Below are 19,602 nucleotides of genomic sequence, written 5' to 3' on the forward strand. Positions count from 1 at the left end.
GAACCTTCTCTGAACTGCTTCTAACAGATTTATATCCTTCACAAAAACAAAAATACCTGGAAAAACTCAGCATGTCTGGCAGCTTTGGTGGAGAGGAGCACAGTTGACGTTTCGAGTCCTCATTAAGGAAACCAAACTTGTACACAGTACTCCAGATGTGGTCTCACCAACGCCCTGTACAACTGTAGCCAAAACATCCCAACTTTTATATTCTGTTCCTCTTGTAATAAATTGCAACATTCCATTTGCCTTCCGAATCACTTGCTGTACCTGTATACTAACTTTTAGAGATTCATGTACCAGGACTCCAGATTCCATCGGTACTGCAGAGTTCTGCAATCTCTCTCCATTTAAATAATAAGCTGCTTTCTTATTCCTCCTGCCAAAGTGGACAAGTTCACATTCTCCCACATGACTGAAACATTTGTTTGCCAGGTTCAGGATATTTCACTTTGTGCTCTGTGATGCTCTGGGGAAAATGGTCCATCTTCTATCCATCCCACAGTAAACATTGCCACTTTGGCTTGTTGACAACAGTGCTTTGTTTCTGAGTCAGAATTTGGTGGATTCAAGCCCCACTCCAGGCTGACACTTGAGGGAGTGCAGCACTGTTGCAGGTGCACTCCTTCAGGGGATGCGACAAATCAAGGTTGTGTCCACCTGTTCAGGTAGGCGCAAAAGATCCACGGTAGCATTTGGCGAGGTTCGTGGAGCGTGTGGAATGGATCAAACCACGGAACAATAACGGCTTAATGCCCATTCACAAATACGAAGGCGGCTTGATCACAGGGTTGCACTCCGTAACCCCGATACAATTATCTGGTGAAACGGCCTGAATGTAAAATTATAGCTGTTGCTGTGAATCTAAAAGAGAAAGATGGAGTTCAGACTTAAAGAAATCAGTGATTGTCCTCACAGCAGTTTGCTGTGTGAAGTTTGCCTCTAAAACAAGAGTGACTGCACCTTGAACATGGAAATTGCTGGCAAGGAGCTGCAGAAAGTTCAATGGATGTGAAAGGTACAATATAAATGTAAGTTCACCCTTTTGTGTAGCCTGTCTACACCTGACCTGGAAATGCTTGATGGGGAAGTGTTGCGTTTGGCTGTTTGGCCATTTTCCGTTCTGGTGCGTTCTCAAGTTGGCCATGGGGTGCGCAAGTGGAGCAGGATGAAGGAGGCAAGAAAATTATTTGCTACTTTCAAAAATTGCCATGTTCACGTGTTTCGTTTTTGTCTCCGGAAAATGGAGTAACGTGAGTCATGTGGATTGTTCTGGGCGAGACTGCGTTCAGCAGGCGGATGTTCGATACTCCAAATGTGGTACTGTGTAAAATAGTTCTGAATAAATCTAAGATTATTTTGTATGGGAACTATTGTAAGCCTGGAGCTTATTGCAATATTCTGGGCGTGAAGGGTTTTAAAAGAAAATTATTTCATGGGATGTGGGCGTTGTTGGCTGGGCCAGCATTTATTGCCTATCCCTAATTGCCCTTGAGAAGGTGGTGGTGAGCTGCCGCCTTGAACCGCTGCAGTCCATGTGGTGTAGGTACACCCACGGTGCTTTTCCTATTGTAGCAGTTTTAGCTCCCAACTGATATATTCAGTCAAACTTTGGAAAATTCAGCAAGTGGTGATGGTGTGTGAACACTTTTGAGAAGTCTATCATTTGGCGCAGCACATCTTTAGTTAACATGCTAAGCAAAAAAAAAAAAGACAATTTGCATTTATAAAGCACCTTTCACAGCCACAGGATGTCCCAAAGCACTTTTCAAAAAGCGCTTTATTGTTTGTAATGTCATCACTGTTATAATGTGCAAAACATGGCAGCCAATCTGCGCACAGCAATCTCCCAGAAACTGCAATGTGATAAATCTTAGAACCGTTATTCCATAAGGAGGCTCTTCGACCCGTTGAGTCCGTGCTGGCTCTCTGCAAGCGCAACTTAGCGAGTCCCACACCCCCCAGTTGTCTTGCATTCCACCCCCACCTCCCCAATAGGTGCTTATCCAAACTCTTTTGAAAGCTGCAGTTGATAATGAGTAGATAATCGGTTTTAGTGATGTTGGTTGAGGGATACGTGTTTGACAGGTCACTGACCATATTCGGCAGGCTTTAGTTCTGTGACTCGTTGGAAGTGAAAGGCTGAAAGGTTCAAGTTTTTAGTTTTGCGTTGACTGAGAATCGCTTTTCTTTTGGATCATTTTTAAAGCGCAGAAGTTGTGTTTTAAATTGTATGTTGCAATAAATTAATAATTTTATTTAAGTTGATGTGCAGCCCTCATAATGGTCAGAATTGTTGCAATGTAGAGGCATACAGATCAGACAGATTCAGGGCTTGATGCCCCAGCCTGTATGGAGTGTGTTAATCTTTAGCCGTGGTGGTTCAGGTGGTTTTTGACCCCTTGGTTAAAGAAGCAAAAGTCAGCTCAGGTTCCTGTTTGCTTGTTATCCAGCAGTTTATTTTTTTTGGAAGAGTGCATGTTTGGAAGAAGAACAAAAGAAAGACTTGTATTTACTAAGTGGTAGACAAAGGCCCTCAATCATGTCGACCCATCTCCCACACCTCTGCCGCCACCCATTTGCCTCCCTCCCAGAACCGTGATAGGGTCCCCCTTGTCCTCACTTTTCACCCCACCAGCCTCTGCATTCAAAGGATCATCCTCCACCATTTCTGCCAACTCCAGCATGATGCCACCACCAAACACACATTGCCCTCACCCCCTCCCTCTGTCAGCATTCCATAGGAACTGTTCCCTCTGGGACACCCTGGTCCACTCATCCATCTCCCCTTCCACAGCACCTTCCCATGCAATCGCAGAAGGTGCAACATCTGCCCGTTTACCTCCTCCCCCCATCCTCACTGTCCAAGGCCCCAAACACAGCTTTGAGATGAAGCAATGCTTCACTTGCCCCTCCCTCAATTTAGTCTACTGCATTCGCTGCTCCCAATGCAGTCTCCTCTACATTGGAGAGACCAAATGCAGACTGGGTGACCACTTTGCGGAACACCTTCAGTCTGTCCACAAGCATTACCCAGACCTCCCTGTCGTTTGCCATTTCAACACTCCACCCTGCTCTCATGTCCACGTGTCCATCCTTGGCCTGCTGCATTGTTCCAGTGAAGCTCAACGCAAACTGGAGGAACAGCACCTCATCTTCCGACTGGGCACTTTACAGCCTTCCGGACTGAATATTGAGTTCAACAACTTCAGACCATGAACTCCTCCAACTCTACTCCTTTTTAATCCAACTTTTAAAAAAAATTTCAATTTTTTTTTTACCTTTATTCTTATTCATTTTCATTTCTATTATTTATTTTTACTCCTTCATTTTTTTATGCTTATTCCCCAACTGCAGGGTCCCTCCGCCCCTCAGCCCCACAGGGCAACCTGTCACTTGTTGCTATGTGAAAGAGCTTGTTCTGCTATTATCTTGCTCCACCCCCTCTTAAACAGGATTAAATCATCACATTTCTACTTCTCTTTAGCTCTGAAGAAGAGTCATACAGACTAAAAACGTTAACTCTGTTTCTCTCTCCCCAGTTGCTGCCAGACCTGCTGAGTTTTTCCAGCATTATTTTTTTGTTTTTATTGTATTTACATAGCATCTTGCAGCCAGTGAGGCCTTTTTGAAATGTCACTATTGTTATGTAGGACATGTGGCAGTCACTTTGCGCACAGCAAGCTCCCACAGACTATTGTGAGAAAACCCCAGATAGTTTATGTTTGCGTTGGTAGTTGGGTGATAGGGGGAGATGGTGGTACAGTGGTCATGTCACTGGACTAGTAATCCAGAGGCCCAGGTGAATTCCCTGGGGACCGTGGGTTCAAATCCCACTGCAGCAGCTGGTGGAATTTGAATTCAGTTAATAAATTTGGAATATAAAGCTAGTCTCAGTAGCGGCGACCATGAAGCCACCACCGATTGTCGTAAAAACCCATCTGGTTCACTAATATCCTTTAGGAAAGGAAACCAGCCATCCTTACCTGTTCTAGCCAGACCCACAGCAAGGTGGTTGACTCTTAACTGCCCCTCTGAAACGGCTGTGCAAGCCACTCAGTTCAAGGGCAATTAGGGATGGGCAACAAATGCTGGCCTTGCCATTGACGCCCACATCCCATGAAAAAATATTTTTAAAAAAACCACTGGCCAGAAACCGGGGAGAATGTCCCCGCCGGTCTTCAAATAGTGAAATGAGTTTTTTTTTAATATCCACCCTGAGGAGGCTGATGGGGCATCTGTTTAACATCTCGTTCCAAAACTGCCGGGAGGGAGGGCAAGAGTGAACACGGCTGGTGTGTCCTTCCCACATTTGAGTTACTTACTGATAATCACTGGCTCCAGCATGAACCAAAGGCATCCCAGGAGGTGCCTGGAGGTGTACTGCCCCACAAAATGGAGAACGCGAGTCTGCAGGAGGAAAGGGTCTGGCGAGTGTGAGGATGGTGGGAGGTGAGTTCTGAAATTAGAATGTTAAAATGATCTATGTTTCTTCTACAGCTTACTGGATCGCCCTGCTCATCAGAAGAGTTGTACTCTCTGTCAGACCTTCAGTCCAGTAAGTACTTGTTTCTGTGTTTTCAAAGGAGCTGAATCTGCCCTATTGGCTACAAATCACTGTGTCGCGGTGGGGGGGGGGGGGGGGGGGGGGGGGGGGGGGGGGTGGGGTGGGGGGGCAGGGGGAGAGAGAGAGAGAGAGAGAGAGAGAGCTGGGATCCTTGCTGGCTTTTCACCAAAATGATTGGAGTTCGGTAGTATTCTGTAGAAAACTGGGTGAGAGAGAACTACTGGAACCTGTGCTCCCTTTCCTACTGTCTGTAACCAGTATGTTTTTTGGAAAGGAAGATGTGCGTGTTTCTTAATCCCTGAGCGTATGGTCAATTTGAATAACCAGCAGCAGCAATCTAACGCTTTGTCACTCTATCACCCACTCATATATATACACATATACATACATACGCACATGCACACAGAAACACACACTCACCCACTCACACATGCACAAGCACATGCACACAGACACACACACTCACTCACCCTCACACACGCACAAGCACATGCACACAGACACACACATGCACCCACTCTCACACGCACATGCACACAGACACACACACGCACCCACTGACACACACACAAGCATATGCACACAGACACACACACTCACCCACTCACACACGCACATGCACAGAGACATACACACTCACCCACTCACACACGCACAAGCACATGCACACAGACACACACACTCACCCATGGACAGACACACACAGACACACACACACACAGACACAGTCCAGGCGAATAGTGGACTTTTACAAGTTTTAAACAAAAGAATAATTTGTAATTCATGTAGTTGACTCATCTTGGAAAGCACACATTGCAGACCTGATGAAGAAGACGTTTTTACTCCTGAAGTGTGGCCTAGATGAATTCACTAGCCGAAGTTGCACACCTGAGTCATTGCAGGATTCTCTCAAAGAGATGGACCTGATGCAGGGCACGAAGTTAGTTACTTGTAGTCTCGTTGCTAGAAAGTTGGTTTGCTGGACTCAAAGGAACAGGCTTGGAGACCTTACGATGTTACAATTTCCAGTACTTAGGGCTGCAAAATTCCTATTCCTTTTCTGCTGCTGAGTATTTGCAGACAGCGCTTAAAGATTAATTAGGGAGACCAACGTGGCTGCTTTATCATGTGGGATCTCACAGTCCCCTTTTCCAAATATGGTGTTGGGCTAAAGTTGATTAGCCACAACCTAGGATGGTGTTTGCAGACACTCACCCATGGGAATTGAGATAATTGGTTTCAGAACGACCCATTCAAGTCAGGAAACATCTTTTAGATGGTCTCAGGAGATGAGTGGTGACAGCTTCTTCGCCTGAAATGTGCCCCTTTGAGACAGTGCGTTAGTTTTGAACCCACAGACCAAGTCAGATGACTCATGGTGGCCGTCTTTTGCAGCATTTTATTGTCCACTTTTAAAACAAAAGTTCCAGAAGATTCCACACTGAGTACAGTCCATGTTTTAAAAGTTATGAATAGGGAATGCCTTTACTGGGCATGACAGTATAAATAACCCTGCAGTTTGCCAGATTATGTTTAGGACTGTGGTTTTCCTTATAATGGCACATTAATTATATACGCAGTGCTGTGCACTAATTGAATGAAATACTAACAACGCATCAAACCAGTATTCTGCAAACTGCCACCTCTCAGGCAAACTAAAATGGACGGGACGGTTGGAATTAGACAGTTCTGTGTCAGCAGGCCGGGTAATAATGTCACAAGTTGTGGTAATCACACAGTGCTTGCTGAGCCTTTGTCATTTATGCTTTGATTCAATTTCCAATGTAGTCATCGTCATCACTGTTGGGGTAGCTGCTGATTAACTGTGCTCGTGCACATCCAAATCGTTCTACAGTTTGTTAGTCAATGCACTGTTAATGGAACTGGTTAATAGATTGGGTTAGAAGGAGGTTGTGCTGCAGCTGGAGACACCCCATGTCATTAGGGTGGGCAATTCATTTCTAGAAACAGGACAGGTAACCCGAAGCTTAGACGAAGAGATGGGTTTTGAGGAGCATCTTAAAGAAAGAAAGAGAGGTGGAGAGGTTTAGGGAGATGATTCCAGGGCTTGGGGGCCAAAGCAGGTGAAGGCATAACTGCCAATGGCGGTGTGATTAAAATCAGGGATGAGGCAAGAGGCCAGCATGCAGAGATTCTTAGAGGATTGGAGCCTGGAGGGGGTTACAGAAAGAGAGGAGTGAGAGGCCATCAGGGGAGTTGAAAACGAGGATAAGAATTTCAAGATCAAGTTATTGTCGGACTGGGAACTGTTCTGAGATGGTCCCTCTGTTCTGGGGTTTCCAGATGTGGTTCTTGGTCACTGGGCAGATTGTCATCATTCTCTGGTTTATTAGTATCACATCTGAACAGGTTGCAAAGCAGGTATGTAGCTCCTGAGCATGGTGTTCCAACCGTTGTCCCTCGAGGGTCTAACACATGACTGACTGACTGACTGGCATCGGTGATACATCATCATCTGGGTCATACATTAGCGTATCCCACCTATGAACCCTTTATACTCCAGGAACCAGTGAACTGTGAACACTGTTCACTGCCAATGCCTCCCCACCACCACCCCCCCTGCAAAATGTAGCCCAATATTTCCATATTGTTAAGCTATATAGTTAAATATTCCATTCTGATTACTTGCAACATATGAAGGTTAGAAGTTTATGAAATCATAGATGGCAGAATTGAAATTTTAAGATGTTGTTCTTACCTACTTAGCCGATTGGCTCCAAGTAATTTAACACGTGAAGTGTTTTGGGATGTTGGACAGATTTGCTGAGCTGATATATAAGTGCAGACCCATTTTTCTCTTTTTGATTCGCTTCTGCATGTTGTACTGTCTGACTTTCGAGTCCCACCCCAGGACTTGATGGCCAAGGAAGACGCATTCATAACACGGCCAAAGAGAGTGATTGTCGACCTGCAAATCCTTCCAGCACACGCCAACGGCAGTGCGGTACAAGTGGGAGGGAGTCAGCCATGTGATGGAAAGAAAGTCTACCATCACTGCCCATGGCTCCAGACTACAACATGTATGTAAAATGGCATCCTGTCAGAGCAACCTGGACTCCCTGAGTGAACTATACCACCACCACCACCAATGTTTAACCATTATCTTGGGGAAGGTGCCCAGCTTGATCGGCTTCGAACATCTCAGCAGCTGAGACAAAATCTGGAGCTCATACGAAGCTTGAACAGTGTAAGTTAGATAAGATTCTAATGAAGTAATGAGCAGGACAGTGCAAACTTCCCACAGGTGATTGAAGCATTCACATGCAGTAATTCTTGCTCTATTTTGGTGTCAGGGAACCCATTATTGTACACTGAACCTTTAACAGATTAATAGCATTAAAATATTTCACAGAAAATGCTTTCGTAAGGCAGTTTGAAAGCCGGGCCAGTGAAAATTTATGCTGTTTTTTTAAAGAAAACATTAACTATAATTGTCACTGAATTTTGTTTTAAGGAAAAGCTAAACTGCATTTAAACTTGCTGCAGTCTTCAATATATTTTATGGATATAAGTTGAGTAATTGGAACTAATTGTGGATTTGATGGTGTGCATTCAGTGCTTTTCAGCCCATGACTATACCATTTAAGAATTTATAATTTGACTGATTTAAAAGGTTAAGCATTCAACAAAGGATGTAGAAATGGGAATAGCGAAGCATTAAATATGTCTGGAAGACTGCTTTGGAATTCTTTTCTTTACGTAATTAATTGGTCCAAATATCTGTTCCATTCCCGTTTTCTGTGTAGTTTATTTTTCAATGATAAATTAGGTCAAGAGGGCACTGTGGATACCGTAAATTTATGGTAATCACTGTCTGAATCATACTTTTACTCAACATCTTGAAAAACCTCAATGACAATGTGTCACCCGTACTTAGATAGAAAGTATGGTATGTCTGGAAACATACTGACTTAATTCTGCCACAGCATATTTATTATTCTCTAACTGTTTATCTTTGAAGAGTATCGTCAGAGTCTCGTGTTGTGCGATTGTAGTCTTGAACAGTAGGGCCCTCAAAACTTTCTGTGAGAAGCCCTATTGGTCAGTGATAGCTCTGTGAGCACGTATTCCATTGTTTTTCATCATGATTTTTCCTGCAGGCATATAGCTCCAAGGGCCAGAAGGTGTTTCACCTGATGTTAATGTGGGAACCTTGAGACTGACTGTCATCAGACAATCTGACTGGGTAGGGAGCTGGGGTAAATTGGCAAGTGTCACATCACAGCCGGTCCTGAAACTTTCCCTACCTGATGTTTAGGAATGTTCCAGGACGGAACACAGCAATGCGGTAGGCTATTCAGCACCTCTTGCCCCTTCTGCCACTCCATGAGATCAGGGCTGATCTGTATCCTAACTCTATCCACACCCCTTGGCTCCATATCATAGAATCATAGAAAATTTACAGCACAGAAGGAGGCCACTTGGCCCGTCATGTCTGTGCTAGCTGAAAGTGAGCTACTCAGCCTAATCCCATTTGGTAGCATTTGGTCCATAGCTCTGCAGATTACGTCACTTCAGGTGCATTTCCAGACACCTTTTCTTATTAGTATTACTGAGGCATGGGCACTGTGGCTGATTTCCCTCTTGCCTTTACTCTCTCAGGACTCCTCTTGACAATAGTTGTATCTCTTCTTGCTGTCTTCACTGCCATCAACTACTTCAAAGACCTTTCTGGTCTGTTTTGTTGTTGAACCTGCTCTGCTGACCAAAGGAATGTTTAAGATAATGTCAAGACGTTGGGTCCCCTCCAACAACCTACTGATAGCTTCTCCCTTGTAGGGACAGCCTTAGGACAAAGTGACACTTCTACCCTTGCCTATACTGCACACTCCGATGGTTCATTTCAGGAACAGTTTTTTTCCCTGCAAACCAAATTTTAATAAAGCCACTAATGTTGCTCATTATTGTACACGTGACCACTTTTTAAAAAAAAAACTGTTGACCCTTTTCTCACCATGTCTTGAATTGACATCATGGCTTTTAAAATTGTTTTGGTGGGAAGTGCAAGGTTTTCCTGCCTGCAGAATACTTTCTGACCTGCTAAGAAACGTGAACAGATTTGAGTACTAATCTCGCAATACGTAAAAGCAGTCACCTGGACTTCTACCTGAGGCCAGAGGAGGTGGTAAGAGCGGGAATGTTGACAAATGAAGCAGCACTAATCATGAAGCTCGGCGATGGTGGGTGCTAAGCACAAAACCTGTGAGGATGGGCAGAAATGGTACCTTCGAAGAGCTGAATGATAACTCCATTTCCACTTCCTAGCCGAAAGGACACGAAGACAATCATGACACTGAGTGGGGAGTGGAAAGGGGAGAGTACCGAGGCATTGCAATGTGAAGGCAGTTCTCAGTGTTGATTGGAATTATAAGCACTGGATATGGTTATGAGTGGAGAAAATCACAGATGAGAAGGAGTAGAGTGGTGAGGCCTACAGGAAACCCCTTACTTAGTGGGAGAAAAATTCACAACCATTTGATGGAAAGAAATTGGAGCCTCTACCATCACTATTCATAGCTCTGGACTACAGCACACGTGTAAAAGTGTAAGTTGCCACAGCAACTCGGACCCCGGGGTCAGGAGGGGGTGGGGGGAGGTGGTGGCGCGGTTGGTTCAGTTGGCTGAATGGCTGGTGTGGATCAGATTGGCGCCAGCAGCACTGGGTTCAATCCCTGTTCCGGCTTGGGGCCTGCCTCCTTGTCCTACCCATGCAGCGCTGTGGACAGAGGACTCCAGGAGAAGAGAGAGGCTGCAAAATGCTCGTTCAGTGCCTTACAGGTGGATATCCATGAATCAGTTCAGGCAGCAGAAGACATTCTGTGAATCACAACAGTTTTATTGTTAAGCTAAAGTTCAGTCAAAAAGCAGTTCCACACTTCCCTTCTGGATCCTTTGCTACTCCAGAAGCAGCCCTCCCTTAGTGGGGAAAAGTCCAGCTCTTAAGCACAGGGTTCAGTGAGCATCACCTGCTCTCAATTCACTTTGAAGTTTGCCCTTGTTTACTTCTAAAAGGACCTGCATTTCAAACATTGTCATTCAGAACTAGCTCTGATTTGAAGTCAAATGCAGTTACGTTTGCATGAGCTAGAATACATCGGAGCAGATGGATTTTACAAACTGGGTAGTATGTGCCCCTCCTTCTCCACAAACAATAGAATTGGGGCACACAAGAAGCCTAGCTTCTTAAAGCAGAGAGAATCAGCCCTGATGGCTGAACATGTCATGTAATTACCTGAGTGTGGTTCCACACTGGATTCCAGCATGTAAACTGGCATCAAAGAATCTGCATTTATATATTCCCTTTCGTGACCGTGGATGGTTCCAAATTGCGTCACAGCTGAACAAATGCTTTTGAAGTGTAGCTGCTGTTACATAGAAACATAGAAAATAGGAGCAGGAGTAGATCATTCGGCCCTTCGAGCCTGCTCTGCCATTCAATATGATCATGGCTGATCCTCTATCTCAACGCCATACTCCCGCTCTCTCCCCATACCCCTTGATGCTTTTAGAGTCCAGAAATCTATTTCCTTCTTTAATATATTCAGTGCCTTGGCCTCCACAGCCTTCTGTGGTAGAGAATTCCACAGGTTCACCACCCTCTGAGTGAGAGTTTTTCCTTAACTCAGTCCTAAATGGTCTACACCATATCCTGAGACAGTGGTACCTTGTTCTAGATCCCCTAGCCAGAGGTAATATCACCCCTGCATCCAGTCTGTCCATCCCTGTCAGAATTTTATACATTTCAATGAGATCCCCGCTCATTCTTCTGAACTCCAGTGAAAACAGGCCTAATCGGCCCAATCTCTCATCAAACGACAATCCTGCCATCCTGGGAATCAGCCTGGTGAACCTTCGCTGCACTCCCTCTATGGCAAGTATATCCTTATAATGCAGGGAAACACAGCAGCCAATTAGCGCACAGCAAAGTCCCACAAAGAGTATTAAGAGCATAATCAGATAACCTTGGTGAAGCTGGCTGAGGGCTAAATGTTGGCCAGGACACTGGGGAGAATGGCTCTGCTCCTTTTTGAACCCCCCTGCGATTATCTATAACATCTGGCTGAGAGGGCAGGTGGCGGCCTTGGTTTTAACATTTCAGCTCCAACCACACAGCACTCCCTCAGTGCTGCGTTATAAGTGTCAGCCTGAACTGTGTTCAAGCCTCTGAAGTGAGACTTGAATGCATAATCTTCTGATTTCAGAGGTGACACCTGCTGAGTAATGGCTGACTGCTCATGTTTATAATGATGTTGAGTTGTAAAGATAGCCTTAATTATCCTTTTTAGTGTCAGGCTAACCCTACCTATTCTCTGAAATTGGTTTTTGTCCCACAGTTTAATAGTGTTTCACTTATTAATGATGTTCTCCATTTCCATCAGTGTAGATTAATCAAATTCAATTCAGTATATTGCCTCTGGCTACAGAATGTACTGTAGTCAAATTCTGTAAATACAGATGAAAGGTAACATCACTTTAAAATGTGTAAGAAATAATTGCAAAGTGTGCAAATTGGCTGGAAAGGAAATTGCTAGAGAGAATAATCTTGAATTTATGTAGAGCTATGGCACCTCTTTCAAAAAAAAAATCTCAGAAGTGTCCCGCCAACAATGAGTCATTGCGAACATATTTCGGATTTTTGTAATTTTGTCATGTTTCCGTTTTAATTTCCCATCTCCAGCATCCACGGTATTTTGCTCTTACTTTAGTTATTTTGAAGAGTTATCTTGTAGACACGAGGACTATTTTGAAGAGGAAAAGTGGCTTTTCATTGGTTTGCCCACTTACCTCAAGCCAGCTGTTGCAGAGAAACATCCTGGAATGTTGGTGCAAAGGGGCTGAAGTATACAAGTAGGGATGTCCTGCTACAATTATACAGAGGATAGGCGAGACCACACCTAGTGCATTACGTATGGTTTTGGGCCTCCTTACTCAAGGAGTGATATAGTTGCATTGGAAGCGGTTCAGAGGAGGTTCACTAGGTCGATTCTTGGGATGAAAGGGTTGCCTTATGAGGAAAGGTTGAGCGCGTTGTGTCTTTACCAGTTGGAGTTCAGCAGAATGAGAAGTGATTTTATTGAAACATATGAGATCCTGAGGGGATTTGACAAGCTAGATGCTGACAGGATATATTCCCCCCCGCCCCCCATGGGGCAATCTGCATTTAAGACCGAGATGAGGAGGAATATCAGAGGGTCGTGAATCTTTGGAATTCTCTGCACCAAAGCTGTGGAAGCTGGGTCATTAGGTATATTCAAAGCTGAATTAGACAGATTTTTCATCTGTAAGGGAGTCGAGGGTTATGGCGAACAGACAGGAAAGTGGAGTTGAGGCCAAGGCCGAATCAGCCATGATCCTAATGAATGGCGGAGTAGGCTCGATGGGCTGAATGGCCTACTCCTGCTGCTATTTCTACTTATAATCCTTTACTTGTCATGACATGTTCCCTAAAGGCCTGTCATATATACGAGCCTGAGGGCCAGAACGTACCTTGAAAAACTAGCTCTTTATTTGTTTGAACAACACAGATCTCGGGATAATGTAGAATAGTGCAGCACAGAAGCAGGCCATTCAGCCTATCAAGTCTGTGCTGGCTCTTTTGAGGGGCAATCCAGTCACTCCAACTCTGCTGCTCTCCCCTCATATTCCTGCTATTTTCTTTCCCCCATGGAGAAATGTAGTTCGATTATAACATATTGATGAAGAAGAGTCATACGGACTTGAAACGTTAACTCTGTTTCTCTCTCTCCACAGATTCTGCCAAACCCGCTGAGTTTTTCCAGCATTCCCTGTTTTTATTTCAGATTCCCAGCATCCGCAGTATTTTCCTCTGATTTCCCTTTTGAAAGCTGCTAATGAATCTGCATTCACCACTCGGGCAATGCCTTTCAAATGTGGTGGAATCTTATGACTGAAGTAATGGAAGGGTCGATAGATTTAGGTCATTTTCAGTCGTCGAGAGATCGAATAGTGAAGGGCCACAGATATAAGCTTAACTGTGAGAGGGTCAGAGTGGTGGTCAGGGGGGAAATGATGAGTAGTAATGCTGCCAAACTCAGTTTCGCGGCTAGTTGCAGACAAAGCAAATAAGTCGACGTATAGAATTAGATTTGATTGGTGGATGATAGGTTACAGGGGCAGGATGGGTAATTGTGCTTGGATAGGATAAATGCTGACACGGACTGTTGGATGGAATGGCCTGTTTCCGTGTTCTAAACTTTTATATGTTTGTTCATATGGTGATATATGGTAATGTCACTGGACTAGTAATCCAGAGGCCCAGGCTAATGCTCTGAGGACGTGGGTTCAACTCCCAGAGATCTCGACTATAAAGCTAGTCTCAATAATGGTGACCATGAAACTATCGTTGATTGCTGTAAAAACCCATTTGGTTCACTAATATCCTTTAAGGAAGGAAATCTGCCATCCTTACCCAGTCTGGCCTACGTGTGACTCCAAACTCTCAGCAAAGTGGTTGACTCTTACCTGCCTTCTGAAATGGCCTGGCAAGCCACTCAATTCAAGCACAGTTAAGGTTGGGAAATGAATGTTGGCCTTGTCAGTGATGCCCGCAAAAAATAAGGCAAAAAAATGTGCAGCAAGACCTGGACAACATTCAGGCTTGGGCTGATAAATACCAAGTCAAATTTGCAGCACACAAGTGCCAGGTAATGACCATCTCCAACGAGAGAATCTAGCCATTTCCCCTTAACATTCAATGGCGTTACTATGACTGAAGCCCCCACTATCAACATCCTGGGGGTCACCATTGTGCAGAAACTGAACTGGACAAGCCATATAAATACTGTGGCTACAAGAATAGGTCAGAGGCTGGGAATTCTGCGGTGAGTAATTCACCTCCTGACTCCCCAAACCCTGTCCACCATCTACAAAATACAAGCCAGGAGTGTGATGGAATACTCACCACTTGCTGGAATGAGTGCAGCTTCAGCACCGCTTCAGAAACTTGACACCGTCTAGGACAAAGCAGCCCACTTGACTGGCACCCCATTGACCACCTTCAGCATTCACTGCCTCCATCACGGGTGCACCACTGACAGCAGTGTGTACCATCTGTAAGACGCACTGCAGTATCTTACTCCTTCAACAGCCCCTTCCAAATCCATGCCCGCTACCACCTAGGAGAACAAAGGCAGCAGATGCATGGGAACACCACCACCTGGAAGTTCCCCTCCAAGTCACTCACCATCCTGACTTGGAAATACATCACCGTTCCTTCCCTGTCGCTGGGTCAAAACCCTGGACCTCCCTCCCTAACAGCACTGTGGGTGTACCTACACCACATGGACTGCAGCGGCTCAAGAAGGCAGCTCACCACCACCTTCTCAAGGGGCAATTGGGGATGGGCAACAAAAGCTGGCCGAGCCAGGGATGCCCACACCTTGCAAAAAAATAATAATATAGCATTTCCAGAGCTGCAGGGCCTGACCCTTCCACACAGGGAACTGACCACCTGAGCTCGACAATGTACCAGTGCCCATTCGTGAGTATCGTTTATTAGTTTTGTGGTACAAGGACATCTCCTCTCATGATTTACTTCTTGACCACTAGCCTCTGTCTTGTCTATACGAAAACAAATCGCACCAATTGTCACCGCAGAGCTATGCGGGAAACAACTGCCCTCCTTTGCAGAGAGCTGCAGTTTTGATTGATCACCTGTCCTGAAAGTTGCTGTCCCATTTTTTTTTTATATATATATATATATATACATAGCGATGAGTGGCAGGAGCCTGTTGTATGCTTCTTGTACCTTATTTACCTGCCAAAACTGCAAAGATATATGCTTGTGGCCACTTCAAATGGAACTGGGGAGTAGATGCGTCTAGACAGAACAGCTGCCACACAGCAGACTTTTTCATTGTGGTTGATGACCAGTTTTGTTCATTCCTTCCCAGATATCAAACAGATGAGTGAAGAAATGAAAGGAAGCCTTGGGCAACTTACAGTCATGCTGCAATTTTATATTCAAGAGGAAATTCAGGACACGTCCCAGCTGCCTCCTGGTTTAAATCTCCTTCACCTCTTCGGTCAAGTAAGTTCTTTTATTTTCAAAAGCTTAAACTGGCATGACGATTGAAATGCTATTCAGCCGGGAGAGGCCGCTCTCCTGTTGATCGACCCTGCGAGTTACAGACCCTGATGCAGTTGTTTGAGGTCGCTGTGATTGCTGGATGTGGTGAGGTGTTGCGGGTTTTCAGAATTGAGATAAAACCGATGTAGCTGTGCACAACTTGCTGCTGTTATGTAAACAAGCCACTCTTTGAGGACACACATCATGTGACACTACAAAGCGAATGGAAGCTAAAGAACTCATCTGGTGCCAATTAGCAGCATTTCTGTTGAAGAGAAATTATTCCAGGGAGCAGATATGTCTCTTCAGCAAACATTGTAAATAATGCCAGTGAGCTGTCAGTGAATCGCAATCCAACCCAATCTCTGTTTTCAAATGAAAACATTCACGAATTGTCATTCACATATTTAATGACCCTCTCGGAAACTCAAAAGAGCTTCAGTGCTGCAAATCACTGCGAGTTTGAAGGGAGTGTTCAGGTGCAATTAAGGTATTTTCCTGTGAAGGGGAAAGATAGGGCAAACAAAAAAAAACTAGAGCTCCCTGGATGCTGCAAGTGATAGAGATTAAGATGACATGTGTCAGGTGGATGATACAACTGAGAACCAGGCCGAGTATAGAAGGTTCAGAAGGGAGTTGAAATATTAAATAAGTGAATAAAGAGAGAGTATGAGAAGAGACTGGCAGCTAACATAAAAGTCTTCAATAGGTATATAAATAGTAAAAAGGTGGTAAGATGAGGAGTGAGGCCAATTGGGAACAAAAAGAGAATTTATGCATGGAGGTAGGGGGCATGGCTGAGTTATTAAATGAATACTTTGCATTTGACCCTACCAAGAAAGGAGATACTGCCCAGGTCTTGGTGAAAGAGGTGGTAGTTCAGAAACTTGAAGGGCTTAAAATTGATAAAGAAGAGATATTGGATAGGCTCTCTGTGCTCATTAAGACACCAGGACCGGATGCGATTCATCCAAAGATACTGAGGGAAGTGAGAGTGGAAATTCCTGAGGCACTGGCCATAATCTTCCAGTCTTCCTTAGATCCGGGGTGGTGCCAGAGGACTGGTGAATTGCAAATGTTACACCCTTGTTCAAAAAAAGGTGTAAAGATAAGCCAAGCAACTGCAGGCTTGTTAGTTTAACCTTGGTGGTGGAGAAGCTTCTAGGAACAATAATTCGAGACAAAATTAATAGTCACTTGGGAAAATGCAGCTTACTTAAGGAAAGCCAGCATGGATTTGGTGAGGGCAAATCATGTTTAACTAACTTTCTTGAATTTTTTGAAGGGGTATCGGAGAGAGTTGTTGAGCGGTAATGCTGTTGATGTGGTGTCTATGGACTCCTGGAAGGCATTTGATAAAGTGCCGTATAACAGCCTTGCGAGCAATGTCATAACTCATGGAATAAAAAGGAACAACATGGATGTGAAATTGGCTGAGTGACAGGAAACAAAGAGAAGTGGTTAATGGATGTTTTTCGCACTGGAGGGAGGTTTGTAGTGGAATTGACCAGGAATCAATGCCAGGACCTCTGCTCTTCCTGATACGTATTAATGACCTAGACCTTGATGCACTAAACACAATTTCAAAATTTGCCCGTGATATGAAACTTGAAAGTATTGTGAACCATGAGGAGAATAGTGTATAACTTCAAAAAGATATAGACAGGTTGGTGGAATGTGTGGACAAATGGCAGATGAAATTTATTGCAGAGAAGTGATTTGTTTTGATAGGAAGAATGCAGAGAGACAATGTAAAATAAAGGGTATAATTCTAAAGGAGCAGTGGGCACTTGGTGTAAATGTACATAAATCATTGAACGTGGCAGGACAGGTTGCGAGAGTAGTTAATAAAGCATACAGTATCTGGGCTTTATTGATAAAGGTATAGAGTACAAAAGCAAGCAAATTATGTTAAACTTGTATAAAACACTGGTTCAGCCTCAACTGGAGCATTGCGTCCAGTTCTGGGCACCACACTTTAGCAAGGATGTGCAGATATTAGAGAGGGTGCAGAAAAGGTTCACAAGAGTGGTCCCAGGAATGAGAAACTTCTGTTACATAGGAAAATTGGAGAGGAGATTTGACAGAGGTATTCAGAATCATGAGGGATCTGGACAGAGTAGATAGGGAAAAGCTGTTCCCATTGGTGGAAGGATCAAGAACAAGAGGGCATAAATTTAAAGTAATTGGCAAAAGAAGCAATGGTGAGATGAGGAAAAACTTTTTCACTCAGCGAGTGGTTAGGACCTGGAATGCACTGCCTGAGAGTGTGGTGGAGGCAGCTTCAATTGAGGCTTTGAAAAGGGAATTGGATCATTATCTGAAAAGGAAAAAGGTTGCAGGGCTACAGGGAAAAGGCCAGGGAGTGGCACTCCGTTCTCCTTCTCAGTAAACCATTGTTGATAATTCTGATACCCAAAGTCTTTCAATTGTAGCTTTTTCAAACCCCCCCCACCCCTGCACTTTCACCTTGGGATGCTTTTTCTGTTTGACACATTCACTCACTGTTCCGAACTGGAATGGCTGGAGGAGCCCATGAGAGCGAAACTGCTGCTATCTGACACCATTGGTTTTGGTTCTGCGTGGCACAGAAACAGGTTGGGTGTCATTCTAGTGAGCAGTATGTGGGGCAGTATGTGACGCTTCCCATTTGTCTTGAGGTGATGGTGGAAGACAATTCTCTGATCGGCAGTGTGAAATGTCCTGAGCCAGCAGCAAGGAGCTTACCAGTGAGCTATGATCATTTCTTGATTCTACTTGAACAGCATAACTGGGAATCCCTCAATTTTAGCTTCTCATTATCAGTGCATACCCCAATCTGTGCACAGGCTTTTGGAACTTGTGTAGATGAAGGGAGTACGTTAAGGGAGTACATTGAATATCAAGCACGTAGTTCTGCTTAGAGTGATGGGTTTCTGAATATAAGACCCTCAGCAGACAACAAAAATCTTCAGAGATTCATTCTAGTCAAGGCTATACTGATTGATGAGATAATCATGTCTATATCTTGACTGTTAATTTTCTATACTTCTCTGGAAAGACATTCTGTGTTTCACCTTCGAAACAGTCATTCAGATATCAGGTAAAATGTTTAGAATTGTGTAATGGGATGTAACACGCTATCATACTTGCACCTTTGGTGTATCGTAGCATCCAAGCACATCTATTCACTTCTTGTACAGCCACTGAGGCAGGAAGAAAAATTGTTCAAGTGTACTGACGGCTGAGGGGAGGTGGCTGCATAGGAGTGAATTCTGCCCTTGTATCAAGTGGCCAATGTGTTTTATGTTGCATGTGTGGGCAAGAGGGAGGTGAGATTAACAGTTGAGGTAGTTCTCAGAAGCTCCATGCTTGGCCCTTGCTTGATGGTTTTCAGAAGTGCGTGCAGACTGAGTTGATGGGAATTTCTGAAAACCCAGAGGTACTGATAACGGTTGATTACAAATAGCTTCTTGCATTTATGTCAGTTCACTTACTAATAATATGATGGCAGGGTGTCCTCTTTCTCTTGGTTGTGAAGATTAAATTTCTACTGGACAACCCCGGTTTGCATCGGAGCTGTCACATTGAGTGAGAGCAATATAGTGAACCAGCCCTCCACTCAAGTATCTGCGAACATGCAGCATCCAGGGATACGGGGATAGCGTGGGAAGATGGCATTGAGGTAGATAATCAGCCATGATCTAGTTGAATGGCTGAGCAGGCTCCAGGGGCTGAATGGCCTGCATCTTCTGTGTTCCTGTCCAGGCTGCGGTGATGATTTTCCAGGTTGCAGATCCTTAAACATGTTGTGTTGATGCATTCTCCAACCGATGGTCTGGATTCATGAACCGATGGCCTCCATTTGTGGATAGCAAGTCCATTTTTCATTTTCATATCACTAGAGGTGCATTTTCCTTGGTTCCTTATTGCAAGCTGTCAGTTC

The 19,602-nt window shown here is 44.4% G+C and overlaps 1 protein-coding gene across 2 annotated transcripts in view; it reads left to right on the plus strand.

The window, feature by feature from the left end:
• smyd3 (SET and MYND domain containing 3) overlaps nt 1–19,602 on the plus strand; it is a 921,006-nt gene that overhangs the window by 375,376 nt on the left and 526,028 nt on the right. For both annotated transcript variants that reach the window (XM_041182999.1, XM_041183000.1), the window contains exons 4-5: nt 4,501–4,558; nt 15,502–15,638. In XM_041182999.1, the coding sequence (XP_041038933.1) occupies nt 4,501–4,558; nt 15,502–15,638 (195 nt within the window). The remainder of the gene's footprint in view (nt 1–4,500; nt 4,559–15,501; nt 15,639–19,602) is intronic.

This window comes from Carcharodon carcharias, chromosome 2, assembly GCF_017639515.1.
Source record: "Carcharodon carcharias isolate sCarCar2 chromosome 2, sCarCar2.pri, whole genome shotgun sequence".
NCBI classification, from domain to species: Eukaryota; Metazoa; Chordata; class Chondrichthyes; order Lamniformes; family Lamnidae; genus Carcharodon; species Carcharodon carcharias.